Below are 27674 nucleotides of genomic sequence, written 5' to 3' on the forward strand. Positions count from 1 at the left end.
CCAGGTCTCTGCCCTCAGTAGGCGGGGTGACTCGAGGTTGTTTCTAGAAGGTGAGCATGTAGCGTCTTCCCTGCTCCCATTACTAAAGGCACACTTGTTGGTCTTCATCTTTTCTAGAATGTTGAGCCCAAAATAAAAGTTTTCATCTATACTCTAAAACTTCAGAATTGCCCATCCACAGGGAAGAGCCCCTCCTCACTGCTCTTCAGCCTGCTTGAAGGTGAGTGAACCAATGTGTGGCAGGTGTTGAGTGGCATTTGTTACACTGGCGTGTTGGGGAGCAATACTGACGTCGGGGGTTCACATGAGGGAGGGGCCTAGGGAAATGGCTGAACTGAGAGCCTACCAGGTGAGGCTAAAGTCCCATAACTCCCCTGGTAGTGAGCTCCTCCTGTCCGGGTACACAGAGTGGTCCTGTATAGATGTCAAGGGTGCCCAATATGACATGTTCCTGACTCAGGTGTGAACTGTCAGCATGGAAACAGCCTTGTGTTCCCATGTTCTGAGCAGTCTTGGGAGCATCTAAGATGCTGAAAATCTCTAGACCTTGTGGTCTAGAGGTCACTGTGTAGTCCTGCCAGGCTTTGAACTCAAGGACAGTCTATCTGGTGCATGTGTGTGTGCATGTCTGTGTGTGTGTGTGTTTGTATGAGTGTGTGTACATAATGATACAGTTTCATGAGGAGAACAGAAGAGGCTGTTAGATCCTCTGGAAACAGAGTTACTCACAAATAATTGTGAGCTGCCTACACTGGGTGCTGGGATCTGAACTCGGGTCTTCTAGAAGAACAGTTTGCTCCTTATCCAGAGTTACTGTTCCTACCCCATGCCAGGCTTTTTGTGTGGTTCTGGAGGTTGAGCTAATTCCTCATGTTTACCCAGAAGGCACCTTACAAATAACTCCCTAGCCTTCTTTTTCAAAAATTTCACAAGAAGATGACAGTGGCAGACACTTTTAATCCTAGTAGTCAGGAGGCAGAGATAGGCAAATCTCTGAGTTCAAAGCCATCCAGGTCTAAGAGCTACATCGTGAAATCCTATCTCAAAATACACAAATAAACAAAAAACCCGAAAGGAGGTATGAACACATTCCTAGGACCAAGACTCAAGGGTGTATCCAGTTATCTTCTGAAGTTTTTGGGTCACTGATATTCACCCTGAAATATGAGGACCAACATTATAGTTCTAAGCAGACCAGACGCATCAATGGGAATTTCAGAAAGTCTTACCATCGTCGCTTGGATTAGAATGGTTTTAAAATGAGGTTAAATACAGATTGCATGTTTCTGCTCCAGCTCCACACACAGTTAACAAACTGCTTTTCTTACAGTCATGAACAAAGACCAAGTACAGACTGTTGGGTTCGACATCAGTGCATTCCTGAGCTGCTCATCCAGTTCTGAGGAGAGGTAATGCTGGCTTGTGCTGTTAACAAGAAGGAACGGTTACTATGGGTTCTGTTGTGTACATGGGCAATCACTGGGGACCATTGTCCTGTGTTTTGGTTCTGTTTTGTGTTTTGGCATGTGTGCGCATGCAGGATCCTGAGTGAGTATGTAGTGCACCACCTGCCTGAGTGAGCCCACAGAGGTCAGAATGTCAGAAGGACAGATCCCTTGGAACTAGAATTCCCTTGTGAATGCTGGGAGCTAAACCCAGGCCTTCGGCAACAGCAGTGATTCGTCTTAACTGCTGAGCCATTTCAGTCCTGACTTTGCCTCCTGGGACAGCAAACAGGTCACAGTCATTTAAGAGATGAGAGGTGGAGGCTCAGAGGGAGGCTGGAGAAGCAGTAGCTCGTGGAGATGTGCCTGGGCCCACACAGTCCGGCGTCCTCACTGTCAGACTCTCCTAGGTCTGCATATTTAGCAGAGCTGAGATGAGGATACTGGGGAAGTGTGCACATATGTGGCAGAGAAAGCAGGTTATGGGGCCAGCTCCATGGTTCATGGGTAAAGGCACCTATGCCCAAATCTGATGACCTCACTGTGATCTCTCAGGCTCACGTGTTTGAAGGAGACAACAGACACCCACAATTGTCATCCAACCTCCGCACATGCTGTGTGCACACCCTACACACAGGGTCTCTGAATGAATGAATGAATGAATGAATGAATGACTCTGGTGCCTCAGAGGGGAAAGGTCTTGCCTTTGTCTTAGTTGGCTTTCTGTTGCTCTGTTAAAACAGTGACCACAGCAAACTGGGGAGGGCAGAGCTCATTTCATCTTACAGCGTACAGTCCTCCAAGATGGGCGTCAGGGCAGGAACTCGAGGCAGAGTTGAAGCAGAGGCCATGGGGGAATGAATGCTGCTTGCTTGTTGGCTTTCCATGGCTTGCTCAGCCCTCTTTCTAATTTTCAAGATTTCTTACTTTATGAATTTGTGTGTTTTCTCTGCGTATGCATATCAGAGGAGGCACTGCATTGCTTGGAACTACAGTTATAGACATTGCTGAGTCAACATGTGGGTGCTAGGATTTGAACTCACAACCTCTGGGAACACAACCAGTGCTCTCAACCTCTGAGCTGTCTTATCTCTCCAGCTTCCAGTCTGCTTTCTTGTACAATTCAGGACCATCTACCCCGTTGTTGTTCTACCTGCTTGGCCCTCTCATACCCATCATTACATCAGGATGATGCCCACAGACTTGTGTCCAGTCCAGTCAGACATAAACATTTTCTCAGTCAAGGTTTCCTCTTCTCAAATGACCCCAGCTTGGTGTCAGGTGGATAAAAACTAAGCAGCTCACCAGGCAAGTCAGGTGACCTAAGTTCGATCCCCAGGTCCCATGTAAGTGCAGAGGAAGAGAACAGACCCCATGAAGTTGTCCATATATAAAAACCACAGCAATAATGAAACTTAAAAGGAAAATAAATATAGTAATTTTATTGAATCAAAGAAAAAAGAAAGATTAGGTGCAGATCTGAGCAGCCCACTAAAGCTTCATGAAGTTCCTGAGCTCAGTTCTTCAGTGTGAGATGTGAACACCTTTCCCGAATCACAACACCGACAGGAAGCAGAGCCTGCTCCAAGGGATCCTTATTTTTAAAGTTCTGAGATCAAATTGGGCTGGAGATTCAGTCTGTCAAGGGCTTTCTCTGTTAACATGGGGACCTGAGCAGAGAACAGGCAAAAAGAGCCAAGAATGGTGATGAATGAATGCTTGTCACCCCAGTGCTGAGACAGAAATGGTCCCCTCTTGGCCCCATTCCTCCTGAACCTCCTCCTTCTAAACCTCCTCTTCCTCATCCACCTCCTCCTGACCCTCCTTCTCCTGACCCTCCTTCTCCTGACCCTCCTTCTCCTGACCCTCCTCCTCCTGACCCTCCTCCTCCTGTCCCTTATCCTCATTCTGCCCCAAACTTTCCTTCCTTTTTCCTTCCTCTCTTCCTTTTCTTTCTTTCTTCCTTTCTTAATTTTTTTATTCTTTTTCTTTCTTCCTCCCTTCCTTTTTTCTTTCTTTCATTTTTTTCTCTTCTTCGTCTCTTACTCCTAACTGTCCTTCTATTCCTCCTGACCCTTCTTCCCCTCCTCTACCTCCTGACCTTCTTCCCTTTCTGCCCCCCTTTACTTTCTTTCTGTTGTTTTCTTTCTTTCTTTCTTTCTTTCTTTCTTTCTTTCTTTCTTTCTTTCTTTCGTTCTTTCTTTCTTTCTTTCTTTCTTTCTCTCTTGCTTCTTTCTCTTCTTCTCTTCCTCCTCATCCTTCTTATTTCTTCCTCTTTGTCTTCTCCTTTCTTCTCCTTTTTCTTTTTCTCATTCTCCTTAGGGTTTCACTGTGTAGCCCTGGCTGGACTGGGACTCACTCTACACACTAGGCTGGTCTTACATTAACAGACATCTGTCCGTATCTGCCTCCTGAGGGCTGAGATTAAGGGCATGAGCCTCCATGACTCACCCTGTGGGGCATTTGTAACTCAGTCATTAATTGTGTCCCTTGATGTCACTCTTCCCCACAGCCCATCTTGTTCTCTAACCGACAGCCTGGCCTTTCAGAGTGAGCAGCAGCAGGAGACAGCAGTTGTGCCCTCTTCCCCCGTCTCAGCCTACCAGAGAGTCTGGGCAGCCTTTGCTAGCCAGTCTAGGGCAGAAAGGGATGCCTTCCTGCAAGATGTGTTCCCAGAAGGATTTCTCTGGGGCGTGTCTACGGGAGCCTTTAGTGTGGAAGGAGCCTGGGCAGAAGGCAGTAGAGGACCGAGCATCTGGGACCGCTACAGTGACCTGAACGCTGCCAAGGGCCAAGCGACAGCAAAGGTGGCCAGTGACAGTTACCACAAACCAGCCTCCGATGTGGCCCTGCTCCGAGGCCTCAGGGCTGGGGTGTACAAATTCTCCATCTCCTGGTCCCGGCTGTTCCCCACTGGGCAGAAGAGCAGCCCCAACCTGCAAGGTGTCGCCTACTACAACAGACTGATAGACAGCCTGCTGGACTCCCACATCGAGCCCATGGCTACGCTGTTCCACTGGGACCTGCCCCAGGCCCTGCAGGATCAAGGCGGGTGGCAGAACGAGAGTGTGGTGGATGCCTTCCTGGACTATGCAGCCTTCTGCTTCTCCACTTTTGGGGACCGTGTGAAGCTGTGGGTGACCTTCCACGAGCCATGGGTGATAAGCTATGCAGGCTATGGCACTGGGCAGCACCCACCAGGCATCTCTGACCCAGGAGTGGCTTCTTTTAAGGTACTTCCTCCCATCCCTCAACTCCTGTCAATTAGAAGAAACAGCAGGCTGTGGTCTCCCAGCCCTGGGAAGAAAAACACAGAGAGAAAGATAAGCAGGTGGTGTTAGTGTTGTCTTCTATGCCCAGGCTGCTACTGAACTCCTTATGTAACTGAGGATGACCTTGAACTCCTGACCTCTTGTTTTTCTGAGAGCTGGGGCCACAGGCATCTCCCACCAAGCCTGTGTTTTAAACAGGGATGAGAATTAGAACTAGGGCTTCTTCTGTAACAGGCGAGCACTCAGCCAACTGAGCCACACCCTCAGGCCTGGTCAAGGCTCCTGGACCTCAAAGACAAGTTCCGGGTTTGGAGGATTGTCCTCAGCTGTAGAGCTCTTTCCGAGCACACACGTAGCCTGGGTCAGTCCCCACCTTCTTGGTGCTGCGATGACAAACATGTGCTGCCCACGCCCAGTTTTATGGGGTAGACCCAGGGCTCTGCATTTCAGGAAAGTACTTCTGTTCATATGACTCAGCTGTAGTCAGAGCCGTTACGATTCTGTTTATTTGCATTGGTTTATTGAGATGGGTCTCAGTTTGTAGCTCAAGCTAACATGAAACACACAGTTTTCAGTCTTCAGCACACAGAAATCCTCCTGCCTCAGCCTCTAAAGTACAGACTGAGCCATCACAGCTGGCTTTGGTAAGCTTTTGTTATTTTTGAGAAGTTCCTAAGTGTTTATAGTGTCTCCTGTGATATTTTATATGTATTGTATACAGGCTGAGAACGTCTTCATTTCTCCTCACGTCTGTAGCAGTTCCTTTTCTAAGTGCTAGGACAATACACCTGTCGAAAGCACTTACAGACTTTGTGGTGGTGGCATGCAACTTTAATCCCAGTAATCAGGGGGCAGAGGCAGGCAGATCTCTGAGTTCAAGGCCACCATGATCTATAGGACAGCCAGGGCTACACAGAGAAACCCAGTCTTGAAATACAAACAAAGAATACCACCACCAAAATCACTTGGGGAAAGAAGGGTTTCTTTGCCTAACGGTTCTAAGCTGCAGTCCTCCATAACAGAAAAGACATGGCCTTGAACTTGCTATGCAGACAAGGATGGACGAGCAATCCTCTTGCTCCACGTCAGGAGTTCTGTCAGTACAGGCTTGCACACCACCATGCCAGGTTCATTAGTGCAGGAAATGGAGCCCCGGGTTTTGTGAATATGAGGCTGTCTACCAATCCTGCCACGTCCCAGACCCATTGCTGGTTCTGCTGACTTCAGCAGGGACTTGTTCACACTTCTCACTTGCTGGTGCCACTGTTGACATTATTTTCCTCGTTCTTTCCTCCCGAGGTGGCCCACTTGATCCTCAAGGCGCACGCCAGAACTTGGCATCACTACGACCTTCACCATCGCCAAGAGCAGCAGGGATGCGTGGGCATCGTGCTCAACTCCGACTGGGCAGAGCCCCTGGATGGGGAGAGTCCCCAGGACCTTGCTGCTGCTGAGCGCTTCCTGCAGTTCATGCTGGGCTGGTTCGCTCACCCCATCTTTGTGGATGGGAACTACCCCACCACCCTCCGGGCCCAGATCCAGCAGGTAAACCAGCAGTGTGGGGGTCCTCTGGCCCAACTCCCAGAGTTCACTGCAGCAGAACAGCAGCTCCTGAAGGGCTCTGCGGACTTCCTTGGTCTGTCTCACTACACATCCCGGCTGGTCAGCACCGCTGCGCCGCTGACCTGCATTTCCAGCTATGATAACATCGGAGGCTTCTCCCAGCACGTGGACCCCACGTGGCCCCAGACTGCATCTCCCTGGATCCGGGTGGTGCCCTGGGGCATAAGGAGGCTGCTTCGGTTTGCTTCCATGGAATACACAAAAGGAAGAGTTCCAATCTTCTTGGCTGGGAATGGCATGCCGGTGGGGGAAAGAGAGGATCTCCTTGACGACTCGGTGAGAGTGAACTACTTCAACCTGTACATCAACGAGGTGCTCAAGGGTAAGAAGGTTAACCTGCTGATCCCCAATTCTTCACAGTTGTGTAACGGGACAGACCAGAGGTTGAACTCAGGCCTTCAGGCTTGCTCAACAAGAGCCTTTACTTCCTAAGCCATTTCAGCCTTTCCAGTCCAGTGTTCTCACTCTTAGTTAATCAGTGTTGAGAGCATGAGGAGCTTGGAACTGTGTACCACAGTAAAGGTGTAGTTGAGTAATGTCATCTTTTCTGAGGAGACTCAGTCCACAGTGGGATACAGCATGGACTGACACTTAGGACAGGACCCCAGCAAACTGACTCCCCTCAGGGCACTGCCCCCTTCGACCCCCATCTCCCTCAGCTGCTATCCAGTCTGCATTGCACCTCCCTGTTCTGCAGGTGAGCCGTGCATACATGCTCAGTTGGACCCAATGCATCTTCTTATCTAAGTGGGAAAGGATGGCAAGTGGTTTTCAGCACATCAGTCACTAACCTAGATCAGTTCATGATGGCTGTCACTCTCCGCAGCCAGTGAGCAGGGACAGGTTTGCTCTCTGCAGAGACTCGACCATCAGAGGAGACAGGGTTAATAGCCTAGCCCAGTCTTCCTTATCTTCTCCAGCCACAGTCTATGTATGGAGAGTGGGGAGGTCGGCTTCATACCAGTCTATGCCTCCATATTAGGGACACGTGTAGGCATGGTAGTGCATCCCTTTATTCCCAGCAGCTGGAATCAGAGGCAGGAGGATTGAGAGTTAAGTCATCCTGGAATACTTAATGACAGCTTGTCTTAAAAACAATTAAATAGGCTGGGGGAGGTAGCTTGGTAGAGTTCTTTCCTAGCATCTGACAGTCGTGGGTTCCATCCCCAGCGCTGTGTCCACTAGGGTGTGTGTCCCTGTGACACCAGTGCTCAGGAGGTGGAGGCCATGGGATCAGGAGTTTGTGTTTATCCTCAGCTACACAGAGTTTGAAGCCAGCCTGGGCCACCTTGTTAATATTTTTGTAGTGTGTATGGAGTCAGGCTGGGGTTTGGGTGGGGGTGGCAGCTGTCTTGGGAAATGGTATTTTAAGGCGTAGGACTTTTGTGTATGCTGCATTTGTTTAACTCTGTGAAGCTGTGATTCTTTGCCTGTCTAAAACACGTGATGGTCTAATGAAGAGCTGAATGGCCAACTGGGCGGCAGGAGCAAGGATGGGGGGCTGGCAGGCAGAGAGGATAAATAGAAGGGGAAATGAGGAAGAGCAAGAGCAAGAAGCCATAGAACAAAGAGAGGAGGACACAAGGCTGCAGCGACCCAGCAGCACAGCCAGCCACAGAGGAAAGGAAGACATAAAGAAGTAAGCACAGGAAAGAGCCCAGAGGGAAAAGGTAGTTGGGATAAGGTTTTAAAAGCTGGCTACAAACAATCCAAGGCTGGGCATTCATAAATAAATATAGGTCTCATGTGTGATTTAAATAGGGGTTTTGCTAGTGGCTATTAAAGCCAAAAGAGTAAAAACATTGCACTATCGGCTGCTTTTCTGGAGAACATGAGTTCAAGTCCCATTACCAACATGGCAGCTCACACTGTACTGATTCTTCTGTCTCTTTAAGACACAAGCCATGCCCACTCCCCCTCCCATCCACTGAGGCAGGTGATCTTTAGCTTCTGGCCTGAGCTCTCTCTGTCTTCCATCTTCTTCCTGGAATGGCAACTCTCTCCCCAGTTCTCCCATTCCCCCGCTTCTGTCTCTCCCTCTTCTCTCTTTTTTGGCTCTCTCTTGGAGAGCCGCTTCCATCTCTCCTCATTCCGTCTCTCTGCCACTCTCTCTCCCTCTCCTCCTTTCTGCCCTTTCCCTTCCCTTTCATAACCTCTAAAAAACTGTCCAACTCCACTCTGTATGGTGTGCCTATCCTTCTCTCTCTTACCCACCCCCCACTGCAACATGGAGACCTGTGCCGTCCCTGCCTGCCCAGGGACAAGCCATCTGCCGGCGAGGCCTCATGCACAGTCTCTGCCTAGTACCTGCTGCTCCCGCTGCTCACTGCTGGGGGCTTGCACAGTCCCGATACCCACTGTCTGCAGCCGGAGACCAGCCAGCTGCCCACAAGACTTGCAGGGGACCAGCCATCTTCCTGCTGCTTGGTCCCCTGCGCAGTCCCTGCCTGGAACTGGCTGCTTTCCACAGCAAGATGCCAGGGACCCGCAGCAAATCCATTTCACGCACCCCTCTGAAACTCTAGTCCCACAGAACCTGATGCTTTCTTCTGACCTCTGCATGCCCTGCACGTATGTGGTGCACAGACATACATGCAGGGAAAACACCCATGCACATAAAAGTGATTTTCAAATTAAAAAAAAGAGGAAGGAAAACTAAAAAGGATGGCATCCTAAGGAACAACAAATGAGGTTGTCTTCTGGTTTTCCCATGCATTCTCTCACTCTCTGTCTCTGTCTCTGTCTCTCTCTCTCTCTCTCACACACACACACACACACACACACACACGCATGCACGCACTCGCACAGGGCTGACTTTGTTTTCTCTTTGCAGCTGTCAAGGAGGATTTGGTGGATGTCCGTGCATACATTGCTCGTTCCCTCATTGATGGCTTCGAAGGACCCCCAGGGTACAGCCAGAGGTTCGGGCTGTACCATGTCAACTTTAGGGACAGCAGCAGGCCGAGAACTGCCAGGAGATCTGCCCACGTCTTCACTGGCATCATTGAAAAGAATGGTTTCCCTGCCAAGGAGCTGAGAAGAACCCCAGTGCCTATGAAAGCAGACTTTTCCTCCAGAGGCACAACCTTCTACAACTCCCCATCTGAGGTGCCCTCCCAGGCTAAAGTCGTGTGGGAGAAGTTCTCCAGACAGCCCAAGTTTGAGAGAGACTTGTTCTATCATGGCACATTCAGAGATGACTTCCTGTGGGGCGTGTCCTCCTCGGCCTATCAAATCGAAGGAGGTTGGGATGCTGACGGGAAAGGACCCAGCATCTGGGACAACTTCACCCACAGCCCGGGAAACACCGTGAAAGACAATGCCACTGCAGACATAGCTTGTGACAGCTATAACAAACTGGATGACGACCTGAACATTCTTCGCGCCCTGAAGGTCAAGGCCTATAGGTTCTCTATCTCCTGGCCTCGCATTTTCCCAACGGGAACAAACAGTTCCGTCAACGAGCACGGTGTCGGTTATTACAACAGGCTGATTGACGGCTTGCTGCAGAGCAACATCTTCCCCATGGTGACACTGTTTCACTGGGACCTGCCCCAGGCCCTCCAGGATATTGGAGGTTGGGAGAACTCTTCTTTGATTGATTTGTTCAACAGCTATGCTGACTTCTGTTTTAAGACCTTTGGTGACAGAGTCAAGTTCTGGATGACCTTTAATGAGCCCTTGTATCTGGCACAGTTCGGCTATGGTTCAGGGGTGTTTCCCCCAAATGTGCAGGACCCCGGCTGGGCACCTTACAGGGTCAGCCACGCACTCATCAAGGCTCATGCTAGAGTCTATCATACTTATGATGAGAAGTACAGGCAGGAGCAGAAGGGGGTCATCTCACTGAACCTCAACACTCACTGGGTGGAACCCAGAGACCCAGGAGTCCTAAGAGATGTGGAAGCTGCCGACCGGATGCTGCAGTTTTCCCTGGGCTGGTTTGCCCACCCCATTTTTAGAAACGGGGACTATCCAGATGTCATGAAATGGCATGTCGGGAACAGGAGTGAACTGCAGCACCTGCCGGGCTCCCGCCTGCCCAGCTTCACAGAGGAGGAGAAGGCGTACATCAGGGGCACCGCTGATGTCTTCTGCCTCAACTCCTACTCGTCCGTGTTTGTGCAGCACAGCACCCCAAGGCTGAACCCACCCAACTATGATGATGACCGCGAGCTGACGGTCAGCGATATGGACTCTTCGTTGACCTCCCCGTCAATGCTCCCAGCCGTGCCCTGGGGGATGCGGAGGCTGCTGAACTGGATCAAGGAAGAGTATGGCGACATTCCCATTTACATCACAGAGAATGGACACGGGCTGTACGACCCCTCGCTGGATGACACGGACAGGATATTCTACCACAAAACCTATATCAACGAGGCTCTGAAAGGTCCTCTCACTAAACCTCCACTCTCCCTGTCCTATGCCTCTCTTGTGTCCAGTTTCCCTGTCCTCCGTCTGTCATGTGTCCCATGCTTCGGCAGGCTCTCTCAACATCTCTCTTTTGGGCTTGTGCCAGGGCTCAGCTAGTAAAGTGTTTGTCTTATAAACATGGGGACCAGAGTTCAATTTCCAGGGAAAAGTCAGACTTGGTTCATTTGTAATCTCTGTGCCGAGGAAGCAGAAAGGGCATTCTTGGTGCTCTCTGGCTGAGCAGCTTGGCCCACTTGGTGAGCTCCAGGTCAATTGAGAGGCTTTAAAAGAAAGTGAGTGATATCTAAGAAATGATGTCTGAGGTTGTGTTCTAGCCAACACACACACACACACACACACACACACACACACACACACACATTTACATAAAAAGGTATAGTTTTTACTTCTAAAGCAGGGGATGAGGCTCGGTTACTAAACTGCTTGCCCAGAATACACAGCCCCAGTCTCCACTCCCAGCCCTAGAGTGGACAAGGTGCAGCCTGCAATCCCACACTGGAACACTAGGGGCAGGAGGAGCAGAAAAAAATCTAGGTTTATTCTTGGGTTCCTGTCTCTAAACGTTTCAAATGATATCAAGAAATTCACACTTGTGTGCTTACTAGCTACGTGGGCTGAGGCTGTTCAACTTGAGGCTTATCCCTTTACCTTAACAAATAACACTTGCTGTAAGGTCATTGAGGCTAAGAAGAGTAAGAATGAAAAGTGGTGGTGGTGGTGGTGCAGGATTTAATCACGCGGCTGGGGATGAAGAGGTAGGCTGAACTCTGAGTATGAGGCCAGCCTGGTCTGCATAGTGTGTTCAGGACAGCCAGGGAGACACAGATACACCCTGCCTCAAAATAGAAAAAGAAATTCCACAAAGACCAATACAAAACAACAAAAAGCAGAAAGTATGAGTGCTGAGGTGACATGTCCCTCTCTCAGGAAGCATGTGACTGCACACTTGCGTGGTTTAGCACAGGACATAGGCTGGAGTCCAGCACAGGACTGGTTTCTCAAGAGCCCTGCCTACTGGCTAAAGCTTTCTTCTGCTCTCTTTGGCATTTCCTAGCCTACAGGCTGGATGGTGTGGACCTTCGAGGGTATATTGCCTGGTCGCTGATGGACAACTTCGAGTGGCTGTCAGGCTACACGGTCAAGTTTGGACTGTATCATGTTGACTTTGATGATGTGACCCGGCCTCGCACAGCAAGAGCCTCGGCCAGATACTACACAGAGGTCATTACCAACAATGGCATGCCCCTGGCCAAGGAGGACGAGTTTTTGTATGGAGAGTTCCCCAAGGGCTTCATCTGGAGTGCGGCTTCTGCTGCCTATCAGGTGAGGAGTGTGGAGCCATGAGCTCACTTTCCTACTGGGTGCTGGGCGCCAAGCATGTGCACAGGACTGGAGGCTCACAAGTCGGAGCCGCTAGTGAACCTGCGCAGACAAGTGTATGCGCTAATATCCAGGTGCCTCCGACCCCAAATTCAGTGATATCCCTGTGGGTAAGGTTATCTTGTTCCTTGTCTAGTAGCTGTTCTGAGGTTCCTGACACAGGCCACTATGGAGGGAAGGATTAATTTAGATTCACAGTTTAAGGATGAGGGGAATTCCTGACAGCAGCCAGGTGAGGCAGCTGATCACATGACATCTTCAATCAGGAAGTAGAGAGACGTGGATTCTGGTGCTCAGCTCACTTTCTCAGTTTTATTCGGTAGAGTCCAGCCACTGAATTATAATTGCCCACATTAATGGTGATTTTTCCTCCCTTAGTTAATTCAGTCTAGAAACTGCTTTATAGATTGGCCAGATTTGTTATCTGGGTGTCTGTAGATCTTGTCAAGGACTGAGATGGACATTTGAAGGGCCAGATGGATCAGGTAGAGCCATGACAGAAGGTTCAGAAAGAACATGCAAACACATAATGTCCCTGGAGGCTCCATCTGTGCAGGCAGCTGACCTAACTGGTCCTGGGGTAAATCTGGGCATTTTCTGTTGCTCTGACCTGGGGCTGCTACTGAGTTCATGACAAGGTGGTGAACACAGAACATATGGTGCTGTGATTCCCTTTCCTCAGGAAGAGGAAAGATGAGAGAGAGAGAGAGAGGGCCATGGGTGTGTTCAGTGCAGGTATGGTGACTCTTCAGCAGGCGTGGGGCTCTGCCTTTCTTCTTCTTCATCTTCCTCTCTTCATCCTCCACTATTTCAAATATTTTTTCGAGACAGGGTCTCATACAGTTCAGGCTGGCCTTGAATTTGCTGAGCAGCCCATATTCTTGGATTCTTGACTATTCTGTCTCCATTTCCTCGAATGTGCAGCGCTAGGCCTGGTTACTCAGTGCTGCCATGGGATAGCCTGGGGTCCACGCATGCTAGACAAGCCTCCACCAGTTGAGTCTCACCCCAGTCTGACTTCCTATCCCTTCAGGCACAGTGAGTTCCTTTGTTCCTCTTCCTCCTCAGCTGTTAAGCAGCCATTTCTCTGGTGAGACCCAGCTGTTTTACACAGCAGCCAACAATTGTCCTCTGGTGTCCTGACTGCCCCTGGAGTGTCACAACTTGTAGGGTGTTGTAGGAACTGCGGGCTGCGTTCCTGCAGCCCAGCTCCTGGTCGCCTGGCTAGCTTATGACCCAAAATAACAGCACACAAACTGTATTCTTTTAAACACTACCTGGCCCATTATATCTATCCTCTTCTAGACTAATTCTCACATATTAATTTAGCCCATTTCTAATAATCTGCATAGCACCACTAGGTGTGCTTACTGGGAAAGATTCAGCATGTGTGACTTGGTGGCTGGCTGCATCGCGTCTGGCCCTGAGAGGAGCTGCCCTGCATCTGAGCTCACTTCCTCTTCCTCCCAGAATTCTGTTCTGTTTACTCCACCCACCTAAAGGCTGGCCAATCAAATGGGCCAAGGCAGTTTCTTTATTAGCCAATGACCTTCCTCCATCAGTAGGGCTTCTCAGTAGTCGGAACTGCACAGAACATGGATGTTCCCACACAGACATTTCGGTCATTTTACCCTTCAGCCTTCCCACTTTGCATTCCTTAATTAATTATACAGGAGACAGAGTCTTATGTAAACCAACTCACTCTGTAGCCAAGGATGACATTGAACTTCTTACACTCTTGCCTCTACTGTCCAAACCCTAGGCTTACTAGCGTGCCTAAGTACTCTCAGCACACACAGTGCTGGAGATGGAGCCCATGGCCTCATGTATGGCAATCAATGCCTCATCTAACTTCTCCACATCCTCCAACCCCACACTTTGTGTCTTTAAAGCCATGAGTTCATATCCATGCATCCAGCTCAAATATCTAGGGAAATGCTAGCCCTTTCATTTTCCATATTTGCATCTCCTTTCTCCAGTGAAGAATTCTCTATACTAATGTGTGTGTGTGTGTGTGTGTATATATATACATATATATACATATACATATACATACATACATACATACATATATATATATATATATATATATATATATATATATATATATATATATCTCCTGGCAACCTAGGCTTGTCCCTTTGGTCCTGGTCTCCTCCACCTCCACACACATGGTTCCTATGGCAGTTCTCCTATTGACTCCACTCTGCCCCTCTCTGAGCCAGCACTAGAATGCCAACACCATCTCAGCAGTGACACCATATTTGCTGTCCCACCATATGTGTTGAAATGTTTGAAAGTGAATTACAGATGTGGTACTTATCTACTCACTGACCACCACAGACGGGCATTCTCCAAAGTCTTATCGGAAAGGAGTTAGAGAGGAGGAGGAAGGCATAGAAACAGCCATGTACATCTGGACTACAAATACTTTATCCATACCAGCATCCTTGCAGTAGGCTTGGCTGTAGGTAAGGTAGTAGTGGATGTGAAACTGTTCACTCAGCACCTTTGGTGAGTATCCACCATATCCAGACCCCACTGCCAGCATTAATTGGGGAACGAAAATGTGATACCCATTCTTGGAACTAAGGATGTGACTCAGTAGGGTACTGGTTTCTTTGTTACATGATTGTTCAAAGCCAGCCTAGGCTATGTGAGGCTCTCTGTTTCTCATGTGCATGGGCGTGTATGTGCACGCACACACACGCGCGCGCACACACACGCACACATGCTTACACTGCATGGTGATATGGGAAACCAGCATGGTAGCAAAGTGCAGTGTGATGCCGCCATGTGTGCAAGGCAACTTTAGTAACTTGGTGCAGGGTGTGCAGAGAAGGCTCCCCAGGGAGCTGCAGAAGGGAATGTATTTGATCAGATGACTTAGACTACCTCTTGTCATCTTGAGATTGAAGGCGCCTGGAGAGCTGATGGCAAAGGACTCAGTATTTGGGACACATTTTCCCACACACCATTGAAGATTGAGAATGACGACAATGGAGATGTGACCTGCGACAGTTACCACAAGACTGATGAGGACGTGGTGGCCCTTCAGAACCTGGGTGTGTCCCACTATCGGTTCTCCATCTCCTGGCCTCGAGTTCTCCCAGACGGAACCACCAGGTTCATCAATGAAGCAGGCCTCAACTACTATGTTCGATTAATAGATGCACTGCTGGCTACTGGCATCACACCACAGGTGAGGGTGGTCCCTGGAGGCAGTGTTTAATATACAAACAAGTGCTGGGATTTTATTTTATTCATTTACTCTACATATTTTAAGGTGTGCTGCCTGCTTCCCATATCTATTTATTTATCAGATAGTGTCATTTATTTATTCATTCATTTATACTTGACACAAAGTCCCCATTATCCCAGCAGACCTCTTACTCCTTATGTAGCTGAAGATGTCCTTGAACTTCTGTTCTGTATCCCACACCTCATAGTGCTAGACTTACAGGTGTGCACCACCATGCTGCATGGGTGGAAGCCAGGGCTTGCTGCATGCTAGGCAAGACTCTATTGCCAACTCCAGAATTTGTGTGTGTGTGTGTGTGTGTGTATCAGAGAAAATCTTTATAGGAGTAACCGCTTTCCTTTTCCCTTGTGTATCCTGGAGTTTGAACCTAAATCATCAGGTTTGTTGCAGGCACCTTTACTTGATGAGCCATCACCTTAGCAACAAAATGGTTTTGTAACTTGGGTTTTGAATTGTCCGTAGATTCACATGGTGCAGAGTTAGAGAATGAAATGTTTTCTTCCCTGTCGTGGAGAAAGTTCAGAACTCCCTGAACCTTTCCATGTCAGTGTCCTTGCATGTCTCATGTCACTGGATTCCTGAGAGATGGTGGATAGAACATTGTTCTGGCTTCCCCCAGGTGACCATGTACCACTGGGACCTGCCCCAGGCGCTGCAAGACATCGGGGGCTGGGAGAACGAGACAATCGTGCAGCTGTTTAAGGAGTATGCAGATGTGCTCTTCCAGAGGCTGGGGGACAAGGTGAAGTTTTGGATCACACTGAATGAGCCCTTCGTCGTTGCTACCCAAGGCTATGGCAGGGGGGACCACGCTCCAGGTAAATATCCTAGATCCAACTTGTCATCTGTTTGGATCATAACATTCTCAGGACAGTGAAGCCCTGGGATCCAGGTGTCATGAGAAGTCACTGACAGGCAGTGTGTTGTATTCCCTACCTCCACGGGCCTGGGGAGAGGGCTCAGCTCTAAAGTGTTTACCGTGCAGGTCTGGGGGTCTGAGTTCTCTTCCCAGAAGCCATGCAAAATCCAAAACAAACAAACAAACATACAAACACCTGGTAAAGTGACACATTGTAACCCTAGACCTGGGAAGGCAGAGCCAGGTGACCCTCTGGGGCTCCCATGTCCCTCAGTCTACCCTAGTTTAGGTCCACAATGATCCTGTCACAGAGAAGTAGATGGACTCTCTGTGAATGATACCTGAGGCTGTCCTCTGGTCTCCACCTACACTCACACATGTCAGCACATGCTCCTGCACACACATATGTTCCTGCACACACACGCTCCTGCGCACACATGCTCCTGAACACACATGCTCCTGCACACACACGTGCTTCTGCACACACATATGTTCCTGTACACACATGCTCCTGTGCACACATGCTCCTGCACACACACATGCTCCTGCATGTAGTAGGAGCTGCGGGCTGTGTTCCTGCCACCCCAGCTCCTGGTAGCCTAGCTAGCTCATGCCCCAAAATAACAACACACAAATTGTATTCTTTTAAACACTGCTTGGCCCATTAGCTCTAGCCCTTACTGGCTAATTCTCATATCCCGATCAACCCATCTCTAATAATCTGTGTAGCATCAGTCTTACCGGGAAAGATTCAGCATGTCTGACCTGGCGGCTTGCTTCATCGCCTCTGCCTCTGAGAAGAGCTGCCCTGCATCTGAGCTCACTTCCTCTTGCTCCCAGCATTCTGTTCTGTTTACTCCACCCACCTATGTTCTAACCTATGAGGGCCAAGCAGTTTCTTTATTATTTAACCAATGACCTTCCTCTATCAGCTGCACACACATACTCCTGCACACAAACATGCTCCTGCACACACATGGCCTGCGACCACATACACACACACACACACACACACACACACACTAAGCTTGAAATGGATTGGGAGGTATTTCTCAAATCACAGATAGATGCATCTTCTGTGGCTCTTAGTTGGCACTTTGATTTGAGCACTTGTTCTCCTGATGTGGTTATTGTCGCCATTGGGTGTGTCCTCCAGTCCTGACTTCATGGTGGTCCCCTAGACCTCTAGGATGTCAACTGAGCATACGTCACAGTAGAAGTCCCACCAGAGGTGGGGACATAAGCCACCATAGATCAAGTACCTTCTCTCAGCCAGAGTGCTGCTGGCTGCTGCCCACAAACAATCCATTCCCTTCTTACAAGCACTCTTTGCTGCCTGTTCTCCTGGGAAAGGCGCTATGAGGCTGACTACTGGCTGCCATCCAGTAGGAAGGAGATGTGGGATTGGAGTGCCTGTCTCCCAGGTGTCAAATCCCTCATCCCATACACAGGGAGGATGGTGTTTTCTGCTGACATCCTGTGTGTGTTTCCAGGAATCTCTTCCAGGCCTGGCACGGCTCCATACACTGTAGGCCACAACCTAATAAAGGCTCACGCTGAGGCTTGGCATCTCTACAATGACAAGTACCGTGCCAGCCAGGGAGGCGTGATATCCATTACCATAAACAGCGACTGGGCTGAGCCCAGGGATCCCTCCAAGCAGGAGGACGTGGAGGCTGCAAGGAGGAACGTCCAGGTGTGTCCTCTGGGTACCATCTCTTCTTGACTGTATCCTCTGCAACTGTGCTCAGAAAGAAGTAGATGGAGACCAGGAATCAAAGGTTTAGATCTAAGCCAGTTTTGTTCTTCCTTGATTTTGTGCTTCTGAAGGGAAATGATCAACTGTTCTGTTCTTCAGTGTTTTCAACTGTGAACTAGATGTTTTTTACTCAGAGGTTGCTGTGACAGAGGGGATGAATTATTTGACTTATGTGACTGAGGGTTTTTTTTTAAGATTCTTTTTTATTATTTATTTGGTTTTTGGAGACAGGGTTTCTATGTATAATCCTGGCTGTCCTGGAACTCCACTGTAGATAAAATTAACCTAGAATTCACAGAGATCTACCTGCCTCTGCTTCCAGAGTTTTGCTAATAAAGGTGTGTGCCACCACCACCTGATTTATTTTAATTCTGTGTATGCATGTGTGCCCGTGAGTGCAGGAGCCTGTGGAGGTCGGAAAATGGCATCAGATTTCCAGGAATCTGTGAGCCAGGCTATGGGGCACCAAACTCAGGTCCTCTGGAGAACGGCAAGTTTCCTTGACTATTGAACCTTCTCTCCAGCCAGAGACTGTGTTTTAAGTCTTAAAAAAAATTGTCTGTGGGTTGGCAAGATGGCTCAGTGCTTGCCAATCCAAGCTTGGTGGCTTAAATTCTATTCTCAGAACCCATGTAAAGAAGGAAAGAGGCCTGGCAGTGGTGGCACACGCCTTCAACCCAGCACCTAAGAAGCAGAGGCAGGAAGATCTCTGTGAGTTTGATGCTAGCCTGGTCTGCACAGCGAGTTCTAGGAAAGTCACCAAAGCTACAGAGAAGCCCTTTCTTGGGCTGAAAAAATAAGGAAGGAGAGGCAGCTGTAGAGAGGGCTCATCAGGTAGGAGCACTAGGCTGCTTCCAGGGGCCGTAAGTTCAATTCCCGAGTCACGTGGTGGTTCACCAGCATCTGTAGTGTGACCTGATGCCCTCTTCTCACAGAAAGGAATACACAAGATAGAGCACTCACACACATTTTAAAAAATACGGGAAAGAAATTAGTTCTTCTCTAGGACTGAAGAGATGGCTCCTCAGTTAAGAACACTGTCTGCTCTTCCAGAGGACCTGGGATCAATTCTCAGCACTCACAAGGCAGCTCACAGGGTCTGTAACTCACAGAGATATACATGCAGGTAAACACCAATGTACATAAAATACAACTGAATGAACTTAAAAATAAGGAAGCCTGGAGAAAAGAGACTCCACAGAGTTGTCTTCTGACCTCCACCAAGGCACCCACCTCCACTCCACCTCATACACAGAGATGCGCACACCACAGCTGCTGCTGCCACCACCACCGCCACCACTAATGATAATGATAATTTAACAAGGAAACTCATTGGTTGCGTGCTTGCTTAGCATGCATGGAGCCTGAGGTTCTGTCCTCAGCTCTGCATGAGCCTGGTGGTGGTGATGCGTGCCTGTCACCCTACCACTTTGGAGACTGAAGCAGGAGGATCGGGAGTGCACGGGCATCCTTGGCTGCATAGCAAGTTTGAGGCATGGCTGTGCTGCAGGGAGACCTTGTCATGTGTAGGCCTCACTGGATGCAGCACTGACTTGATGCTAATTTCCTCCACTATGACCTCCTGCTTTGCCTACAGTAGCTGTAGCCATCACCTCTGGGTGCCAAGAGTTCCTTAAATTCGGAGGAACTCTAGTGCTCCTCATTTCTAATTCTCAGAAGAAGAATGTGCTTGTACAGCCCCTGAAAGTCTATACTATAGTAAGCAGATGCCAGCAGGAAACAGTCATGTTCAGTGAAGACCCCTGACAGGAGGGAGAGAGTGACCCCGATGGTACAGCTCCCCTAGCCTGCTGGTGCCCGGGAGAGATGAGATGCCTCCCTCCCATGTCAGTTTCAACAGCGATTTACCCCCACACAGTTCATGGGAGGCTGGTTTGCACACCCCATCTTCAAAAATGGAGATTACCCGGAGGTGATGAAGACACGGATCCTTGAAAGGAGCCTGGCGGAAAACCTCAACAAGTCGAGGTCAGTGCTGTATCCTCAGTGGTGAGTGAGCGGTGTGTCAGTGCCAGGAACACCGTGCCTAGAACTTGCGTCCTTGCTATGAAGATGGCATGTAATAGCATCTGTAAAACTCAGGAAGACGCTTATGGTCTCCCATCACCTCTGACTCTTACAATCTTCCCACTTCCTCTTTGTACATAGTTCTCAAGGGGAGGGCGGGTTCTAGGTGACACCCATTCATGAGAGTGCTGCAAAGTCTCCCCCTCTGCACCTTGTCCAGTTGTGGCTCTCTGTTAATCCCATCTAGTGGAGAAAGAGCGTTTTCTGATGAGATCGAGTGAGCCACTGATATATGGATGGGGCTTTTTGTTTGTTTTGATTTTTATTTTTGAAATAGATGGAAACAAAATTGGGTGAGCAAGGGAGGTGGGGAGGGTAGAGCTGGAGGAGGGGAAACATTCAAAACATTTTGTAGGACAAAAATTTTTTTATAATAAAATTTATTTATTATATATTCAGTGTTCTGTTTGCATGCATGCCTACACACTAGAAGAGGGTATCAGATCTCATTCTAGATGGTTGTGAGCCACAAGGTGGTTTGTCAGAATTGAACTCTGAACCTTAGGAAGAGCAGACAGTGGTCTTGACCTCTAAGCCTTCTCTCCAGCCCAAGAAAGAAGTTTTTTAATTAAAACAAAAGAAAACTGAGCTCAATCCTGGCACAGGAATATGCCTGGTGAGACAGTCACTATTATTGTTATTGTTCTCCAGGTAGCCGCAGAAACTGTCTCAAGGTAACCGGGTAATAAGCAACTCCATTGCCTTGCTCAAGAACTGGTTCCCCAGTTTGCTTACTTGGTCTGTTTATCACCTTGAGAGAAATCTACTGCTTGGGGACTGTCAGGCACGTGCTTTTTGTCTTTTGGCCAGCAGATGGCAGTGGTTGACAACAGGGCATCCATGTTTACCTGCTCTGCTCTCTTCCTGGGAGCAGCAGCTGGAAGTTATGGTTTCCAAGGTGCTCTTAATACTAAAGATAGTACTAAAGGTCGGGGCCAGAGTGCTCCACCACCAAAGTGATGTTCAGAACAAGGCTGCCTGTCTTCAAAACCCAAATCCACAAAACCTTTCCACAAAAGGATCCAAGAGATGGCTCCTGGCCTTTCGGGGAAAGACTCAAAAGCCCAGCTCTAGCTCAGCTGTCTGGCAGAGGATGATAGGAATTCAGCAGACATCCATTCCTAATAGCCTTGGACTCTGCCTCCCAAATCTGCCTTCTACCACAAAATTGTAGTTCTTACCTTGTAGCACGCACCTGGCCTATGTAGGGCGGTCCTGATGGGCAAGGCTGTGCCACTGTGTCTGATGTAGCAGTCTGCTAGTGGGCATTATGGATCCTGCACACAGCTGTGTCAGCAGCTACTGCACACCTGCGTCAAAACTAAGTGGTAGGATCCTTGGCAGAGCCTGGCTACTCCAGATGCTGACAGGCAGCGGGAAGGTGACCTGGCATGGGATTCGAGTCCTCAGTTTCCTCAGAACAGAGAAAAGTCCAAAGACCAGGAGGATGGTCGAGCTGGGGGTTTCAAGCCAAGGCAAGGTGTTGGAGGGCTGGGCCTCAGAACTAGAAGTTGGGGCAGCAGAAGTTGCTGTGTCTCAGGGCTACGAGTCAGACAGAGGAAGACTAAGCAGAATACATACAGCAGAGTTGAAAGGAGCCTGCTGCAGGGCAGGGCCACATGGAAGCTGGACAGGGACATGGCCTTGAGGTCATAGCTGAGGAGCCATTACAGACTCCAGAGAGAGAAGCAAGGGTTGAGAACACAGTTCAGTGTAATAATCAGACACGAAAGTCCACAATCCAACATTCAGTTATCAAAACTTCCCCGTTAGTAAGACAGACAGCAGAGGACACCTGAATGAAGCAAGCCCAGGAAAAGAGAGGAGCAAAGTGTGAGCTGGGAGGACACGAATGGCAAAGACTAAATTAAGCGCATAAAGGAATAGTTAAATTACCTCAGATGCAGGCTTGGTTGTCAAACCTATCTTACATAATAAAACTCAGAATGTCTGAAGGTAATGGGGCGGGGGTGGGGGACAGCCCGCAGGGAGCCTATCCAGGACAGTGAGACCAGTGTGCAGGGGGCTCTTTGGGGAGGAGAAGGGATGGAGCAGCAGGCAGGAGCATCACCTGCAGAGCTTCCCTTTGTGGGGCTGCTCTAGTCATAACACGTGTCTGGATTCTGAGTGCCCCTACCCTGTGCAGACAGTCTCTCCTCAAAGTGTGATTCCTCCTGATTCTTCCCCTGATGGCTCCCTCTTCCCAGGCTCCCTGAATTTACAGAGAGCGAGAAGAAGAGGATCAACGGCACCTTTGACTTTTTCGGGTTCAACCACTACACCACTGTCCTGGCCTACAATCTCGACTATCCTGCTGACATCTCTTCCTTTGATGCAGACAGGTGAGACAAACAACATGATACCTAAGTAGGCAAGTGTCCTTTGCCCAGCATGGACTCAAGTCTGTCTGTCCTCAGAACATACCTGGTGTCTGTATACCAGGGTTTGCTTGATGGCTACAGCACGTGACAGCCATGTGACATTGCATCTCCCAGCTGCTTTCCCTAACACATGTCCTTGGCTTCTTTTTCAACACAAAGGCCGAACTATTATATCTGTGCTATATAAATAGTACAAATGCATGGAGGAAACACTGAGAAACCAGAATAAGATATTCTTGCATGAAGCTGGGGAGAGGGTTTAGTGGTCAAGAACACTGGCTGCTCTTCCAGAGGTCCTGAGTTCAGATCAAGCAATTACATGGGGACTCACTCTCTAATGGTAGCATTTATTTTCAGCAGGAGACATGTGGAGCTGTTCATGTTAGTGTGAGGTGCCCTATGTGACAGAAGGTTAGATGTCACAACTGAGGCCATCCTCTGGGTTTATAAACTAGGTATCTTTACCTTGTGAACTTGCAGGGGCGTGGCCTCCATTGCAGACAGCTCTTGGCCAGTCTCTGGCTCCTCCTGGCTGAAGATGACACCTTTTGGCTTCCGGAGGATCTTGAACTGGCTGAAGGAGGAATACAACAACCCTCCAATTTATGTCACAGAGAACGGGGTGTCCAGACGAGGGGACCCAGAACTCAATGATACCGACAGGATCTACTACCTCCGCAGCTACATCAATGAAGCCCTCAAAGGTAAGAGCTCCCACCTCACTGCCTGGCCCCAGTGAGCCCCTTCTTTGCTGGAGCATAGGTGTCTGCAGGACGGCAGTCTGGTCCCTCAGGGACACTAATGACAAGGCCCATTGCTCGGAGGCGTTTGAGCATTTGTTTGAGGCTAGAATCAGAGGTCTTTTCCTTCCTAGACTCATCTACACACAGCAAGTAAACCCAGTTTCCTGAACTGGCCTGAGTTGGTTCCTGACCTGAGTCCTCTGCAACCCTTAGTCTTTCTTGCTGTTTGGCATCTCTGCACATTGCTTTCCTCTGTGAGCAGGCAAGAATTGTCTGGTGGCTCTAGGGCCTTTTGTTTGCAAGGCAGAAGGACTGGGGTGGTAGCTCAGGTGGGAAAGTGCTCACTGTACAACCGTGAGCCCTGGGTTCAAGCCCAGACACTGTGAGGAAAGCTGGACGTGGTGGTTGGTGCTTGTAATCCCAGTACTGGGGAGGGAGATAATGGAGGATTTTTGGGTTGGCTGGCAGCCTAGCTACTTGTCTCAAAGAACAAAGTGGACACAGCTCCTGAGGCTCACCTCTGGCCTCTACATGCACCACACACAGCACTCATATGAACACACATATATATACATATATGTACATATATATCACAAATAGTTTGTAGCTATGTGTTCATATAAAAATATATATGTGTGTGTTATATTTGTGTGTGTAAACCCCAGGCTCCTCTACATGCACCCACACATAGCACTTATATTAACACAAAGCTGCAAACTATTTGTGAGATATGTATGTACACCCCAGGCTCCTCTACATCCAAGGGAACAGACAGCAAGTCTTAACTACAGCTCAGATCTTTTGCTTCTAATTGCTCCTGCCTCTCTGCCATGCCTGCACGGCCTGGATAGCCGAGACTGGTGGGGTTGCCGGGATTGAGACACAGAGGCTTCTTTTTAGGTGGAAGAACAGCAAGCTTTATTTTTCCCAGAAACCTTTTATACCTCTACTGCTTCTGTGGAAAACCATCGGCCAGAAAGAACACAAACGTTCTTGTCAATTACAGGCCACAAGGAAGTTCCCCTGTTGGTCTGTTGGTCAGGGGGAATGAGGGCAGCTAGTTCACAAAACTCTCCATGGATATTTCAAGGTACTGACTCAGACCAATCCCCCGAGCTACAGAAGAAAGCTGTGGGGTTAACTCAGGCTATCCAAGTTCCATTCAGAACTGAGCCTTTCTAGAAAGATACCATTGGTCCTGCATGTCCACTGTAGAGAACCTGCTAGCACACAGGAAGGGTTCAGAGCTGGAACTCACACTCTACAAAGCACAGCAGTGGGGACATCTATGATCCTGGCTTCAGGAGACCTGGCACACAGGGTCTCCGCGTGAGTGTTCACACTCGGCACGTTTTTTAGCTGCTGTGCAGGATAAGGTGGACCTTCGAGGATACACGGCATGGAGTGTGATGGACAACATCGAATGGGCCACAGGCTTTACAGAGAGGTTTGGTCTGCACTTTGTGAACCGCTCGGACCCTTCTCTGCCAAGGATCCCAAAGGCGTCGGCCAAGATCTATGCCTCTATAGTGCGCTGCAATGGCTTTCCTGACCCTGCACAAGGACCTCACCCTTGTCTCCAGCAACCAGAGGGTAGGTGGCGCTGGGAGGGACCAACACTGTGTGGTCAAGGGTGAGAGGGAGCTGCTCTTTGCACCTGCCTTCCTCTAGTTCCTGGCCTTCTCCTGCCCTTCTGTCCCCTCCATTCATTAGCATGCACTCCAGGCGCCTTTTGGCTGCTGCAGGTCTCTCCAGAGCCTGTCTCACCCTGGGCCCTGCTGTGGGAATGAGCAGAGGTAGATTCCTCCAGTCCTACCTCTCACTCACTGCAGCACCTTCCTTGAGAAGGACAGACGCTTCCAGGCAGTTTCTAGGTCAAGTTTAAGGATTGTATGAACACTCTGGGTAGTACTTGTGGGTGAGTATAAAACAGAAATGGCTATGACAATACTCAGTGCTATACAAAGAGGGTACAGTTGCCCAGCCCTGCATCTGAGTACCTAGCAAGTAGAGGCAGTAGAATTTGAAGTTCAAGATCATCCATGACTACCTGGCATAATTGAGGTCTCTCTGGGATACATGAGAACAGTCTCAGTTGAATAAAGGATGTGGCAGTGGGGTGGCATAGTGAGATGGCTCATGGTTTTGTAGGGAAAAGCGTTATGGCATGAGTTTAATACTAGGAGCACTAAACTAGAATATTAAGTGGAAATAGAGACCTCCTGGAAATTATGCTCTGTCCATACATGAGCCTCATGGTATGCACATACAAAAACACAACCATGAAGGTGATCCATGCTGACACCACAGCCTTGAGCTTTCTTTTGTTGTGTATGTTTGGGAGGAGGCTACTATGCAGTCTCTTGACTCCAGGATCAGGGGGCCTTTCCAGAATGCCAGAGCCTGTGTCCCCATTGTCCTTTCCTAGATGCTGAACCCACTGCCAGCCCTGCGAAGGCAGAAGTGCCCTTCCTGGGGCTGATGCTGGGCATCACAGAAGCACACACGGCATTGTATGTGCTCTTTGCTCTTCTGCTTCTTGGAGTCTTTAGCTTGGTATTTCTATTGTACAAATACTGCAAGCGCTCCAAGCAACGGGAAACACAGCCAAGCCAAAGTGAGCTGAGTCCAGTGTCTTCCTTCTGAGGAGTCGCCAGCTCCTCTGTTGTGCAGAGAAGCCCTGTGCCCTGTGCCTGCTAGCACAGACTCCTGACCACAATGGATCTCTTCATCAAGGCTTCCTGTACTGTGGGAGATGGTTTCTATCTTGAAGCTTTCTAAGTTCTCAGTTGAAATGAAAAAGCATCTTCTTCAGTACTTGCAGTTTTCCTGGGGACTCCAAGAAGCTTTCCAGGTCCCCTGTGGAAATGCAGAGACTCAACTGTCTAGCGGTTCTGTGTGCTCATTTCAGTGTCTGATGGAAGACTCCAAACTAGATAAGTGCAAGTGAAAAGCAGGTCTAGCTGCGATACTACATGTCTGCCTATAATCCTAGCACTCAGGGGCAGAGGCAGGAGGTGTTCCAGTTTGAGTCCAGCCACAATCACATAGTGAAATCCTTCTTTGGAGTGAGAGGGAGCAGGGACAGGGGGCAGTAGAGGTCAGGGACCCAGATGGTATGATGGAAAAATACTTACCTATCAAATAGAAAGATCTGGCGTAGCCCCTCACCACCAGTGTTTGACTAACTTTAAAAGATTGTTATATGGTTAGAGAGATGGTTCAGGAATTAAGACCACCAGCTGTTATTTTAGAGGACCTGAGTTTGATTCCAAATGTCCACATGGCAGCTCATAACTGTTAGAAACTCTAGGTCTTGGGGATCCAATGCTCTCTTCTGGTCTCCCTGGAAACCAGGCACTCATGTGATGTACAGTTATACATGCTGGCAGAGTACACATAAAACAATAAAAATTTAAAAGTAAGAGTAATTATGTCTGTAGTTGTGTTTCTTACAAGCATCCCTAACCTCAAGTATATAAAGTATATCCCTATCTAGGGAGTTGAAGACATGGCTCAGGAGTTAAGAGCTCTGCCTGCTCTTCCAGAGGACATGGGTGTTGAGTCTCAGCATCCATACAGCAGCTAACAAGTGTCTGCAGATCCAATAATCTCTTTTGGTTTCTGTGGTTACTGCATGCAAATGGTACACAAACATACATGCAGGAAAGCACTATCCACATATATTATCTTAAAAATCCTATTCAAAGGTTCCATGACCAGCTTGGCACTCAGGAATTCTTTGGTGAATGCATTCTTTTTCTGTTAGTATGAAAAGACTGGCCAGCCTGGTCTACAAGAGCTAGTTCCAGGACAGGCTCCAAAGCCACAGAGAAACCCTGTCTAGGAAAACAAACAAACAAAAAATTCTAGTGTCATTTTACCCTCATTGAAAAGATACTTCATGTTACTTTAGAACACAGTTCCAAGACTCCTAGGACAGCGAGGGCCAGAGGAAACAAGCTCCACCGGGAGCAGAAGCCAGGAGCAAATCCAGCCCTGGGAGCCAACCAGTCCTGGGACACTGACAGACCAGGATTGAGCCAACAACCTGACTCAGAGTCTGATCTCCACCAGAACCAGAGTGGGACTGAACCAGTTACCTAGGACACAGAGAGAATAGGCTCCACCAGGAGAAAAGCCAGGAGCAAACCCAGTCCTGGGATATGGGCAGATCAGTATTGAGCCAGCGACCAGATCCAGAGTCAACAATCTCAGAACAGGTACAGGGGAGTAACGGCTGAGCAAGTGAGCCAGAGCTAGAGACTGCTGAGTGTCCGGATGTGAATCAGAGACCTTCAAGGGAGTAGACCCGGTGGGTCTGGGTGAGAGTCTAGGACTTCCCAGGAACTAGGCCTGAGCCAGGACCTCTGTCACCCTTGGCCTGAGTGAATCTGGGTCCTCCAAGGGAAAGGCAGGAACCAGATA

The 27674-nt window shown here is 48.9% G+C and overlaps 1 protein-coding gene across 1 annotated transcript in view; it reads left to right on the plus strand.

Moving 5' to 3' along the window:
• LOC130874804 (lactase/phlorizin hydrolase-like) overlaps positions 1–25892 on the plus strand; it is a 37401-nt gene extending 11509 nt beyond the window's left edge. Inside the window, exons 4-17 of the mRNA XM_057770305.1 lie at positions 118–220; positions 1331–1409; positions 3958–4678; positions 6017–6662; positions 9174–10730; positions 11829–12097; positions 15066–15356; positions 16036–16234; positions 17769–17971; positions 19914–20023; positions 22330–22464; positions 22984–23207; positions 24606–24839; positions 25675–25892. Of these exons, the coding sequence (XP_057626288.1) occupies positions 118–220; positions 1331–1409; positions 3958–4678; positions 6017–6662; positions 9174–10730; positions 11829–12097; positions 15066–15356; positions 16036–16234; positions 17769–17971; positions 19914–20023; positions 22330–22464; positions 22984–23207; positions 24606–24839; positions 25675–25892 (4989 nt within the window). The remainder of the gene's footprint in view (positions 1–117; positions 221–1330; positions 1410–3957; positions 4679–6016; positions 6663–9173; positions 10731–11828; positions 12098–15065; positions 15357–16035; positions 16235–17768; positions 17972–19913; positions 20024–22329; positions 22465–22983; positions 23208–24605; positions 24840–25674) is intronic.
• The last annotated feature ends 1782 nt before the right edge of the window (positions 25893–27674 follow it).

The sequence above is a fragment of the Chionomys nivalis genome, chromosome 5, assembly GCF_950005125.1.
Source record: "Chionomys nivalis chromosome 5, mChiNiv1.1, whole genome shotgun sequence".
Lineage (NCBI taxonomy): Eukaryota > Metazoa > Chordata > Mammalia > Rodentia > Cricetidae > Chionomys > Chionomys nivalis.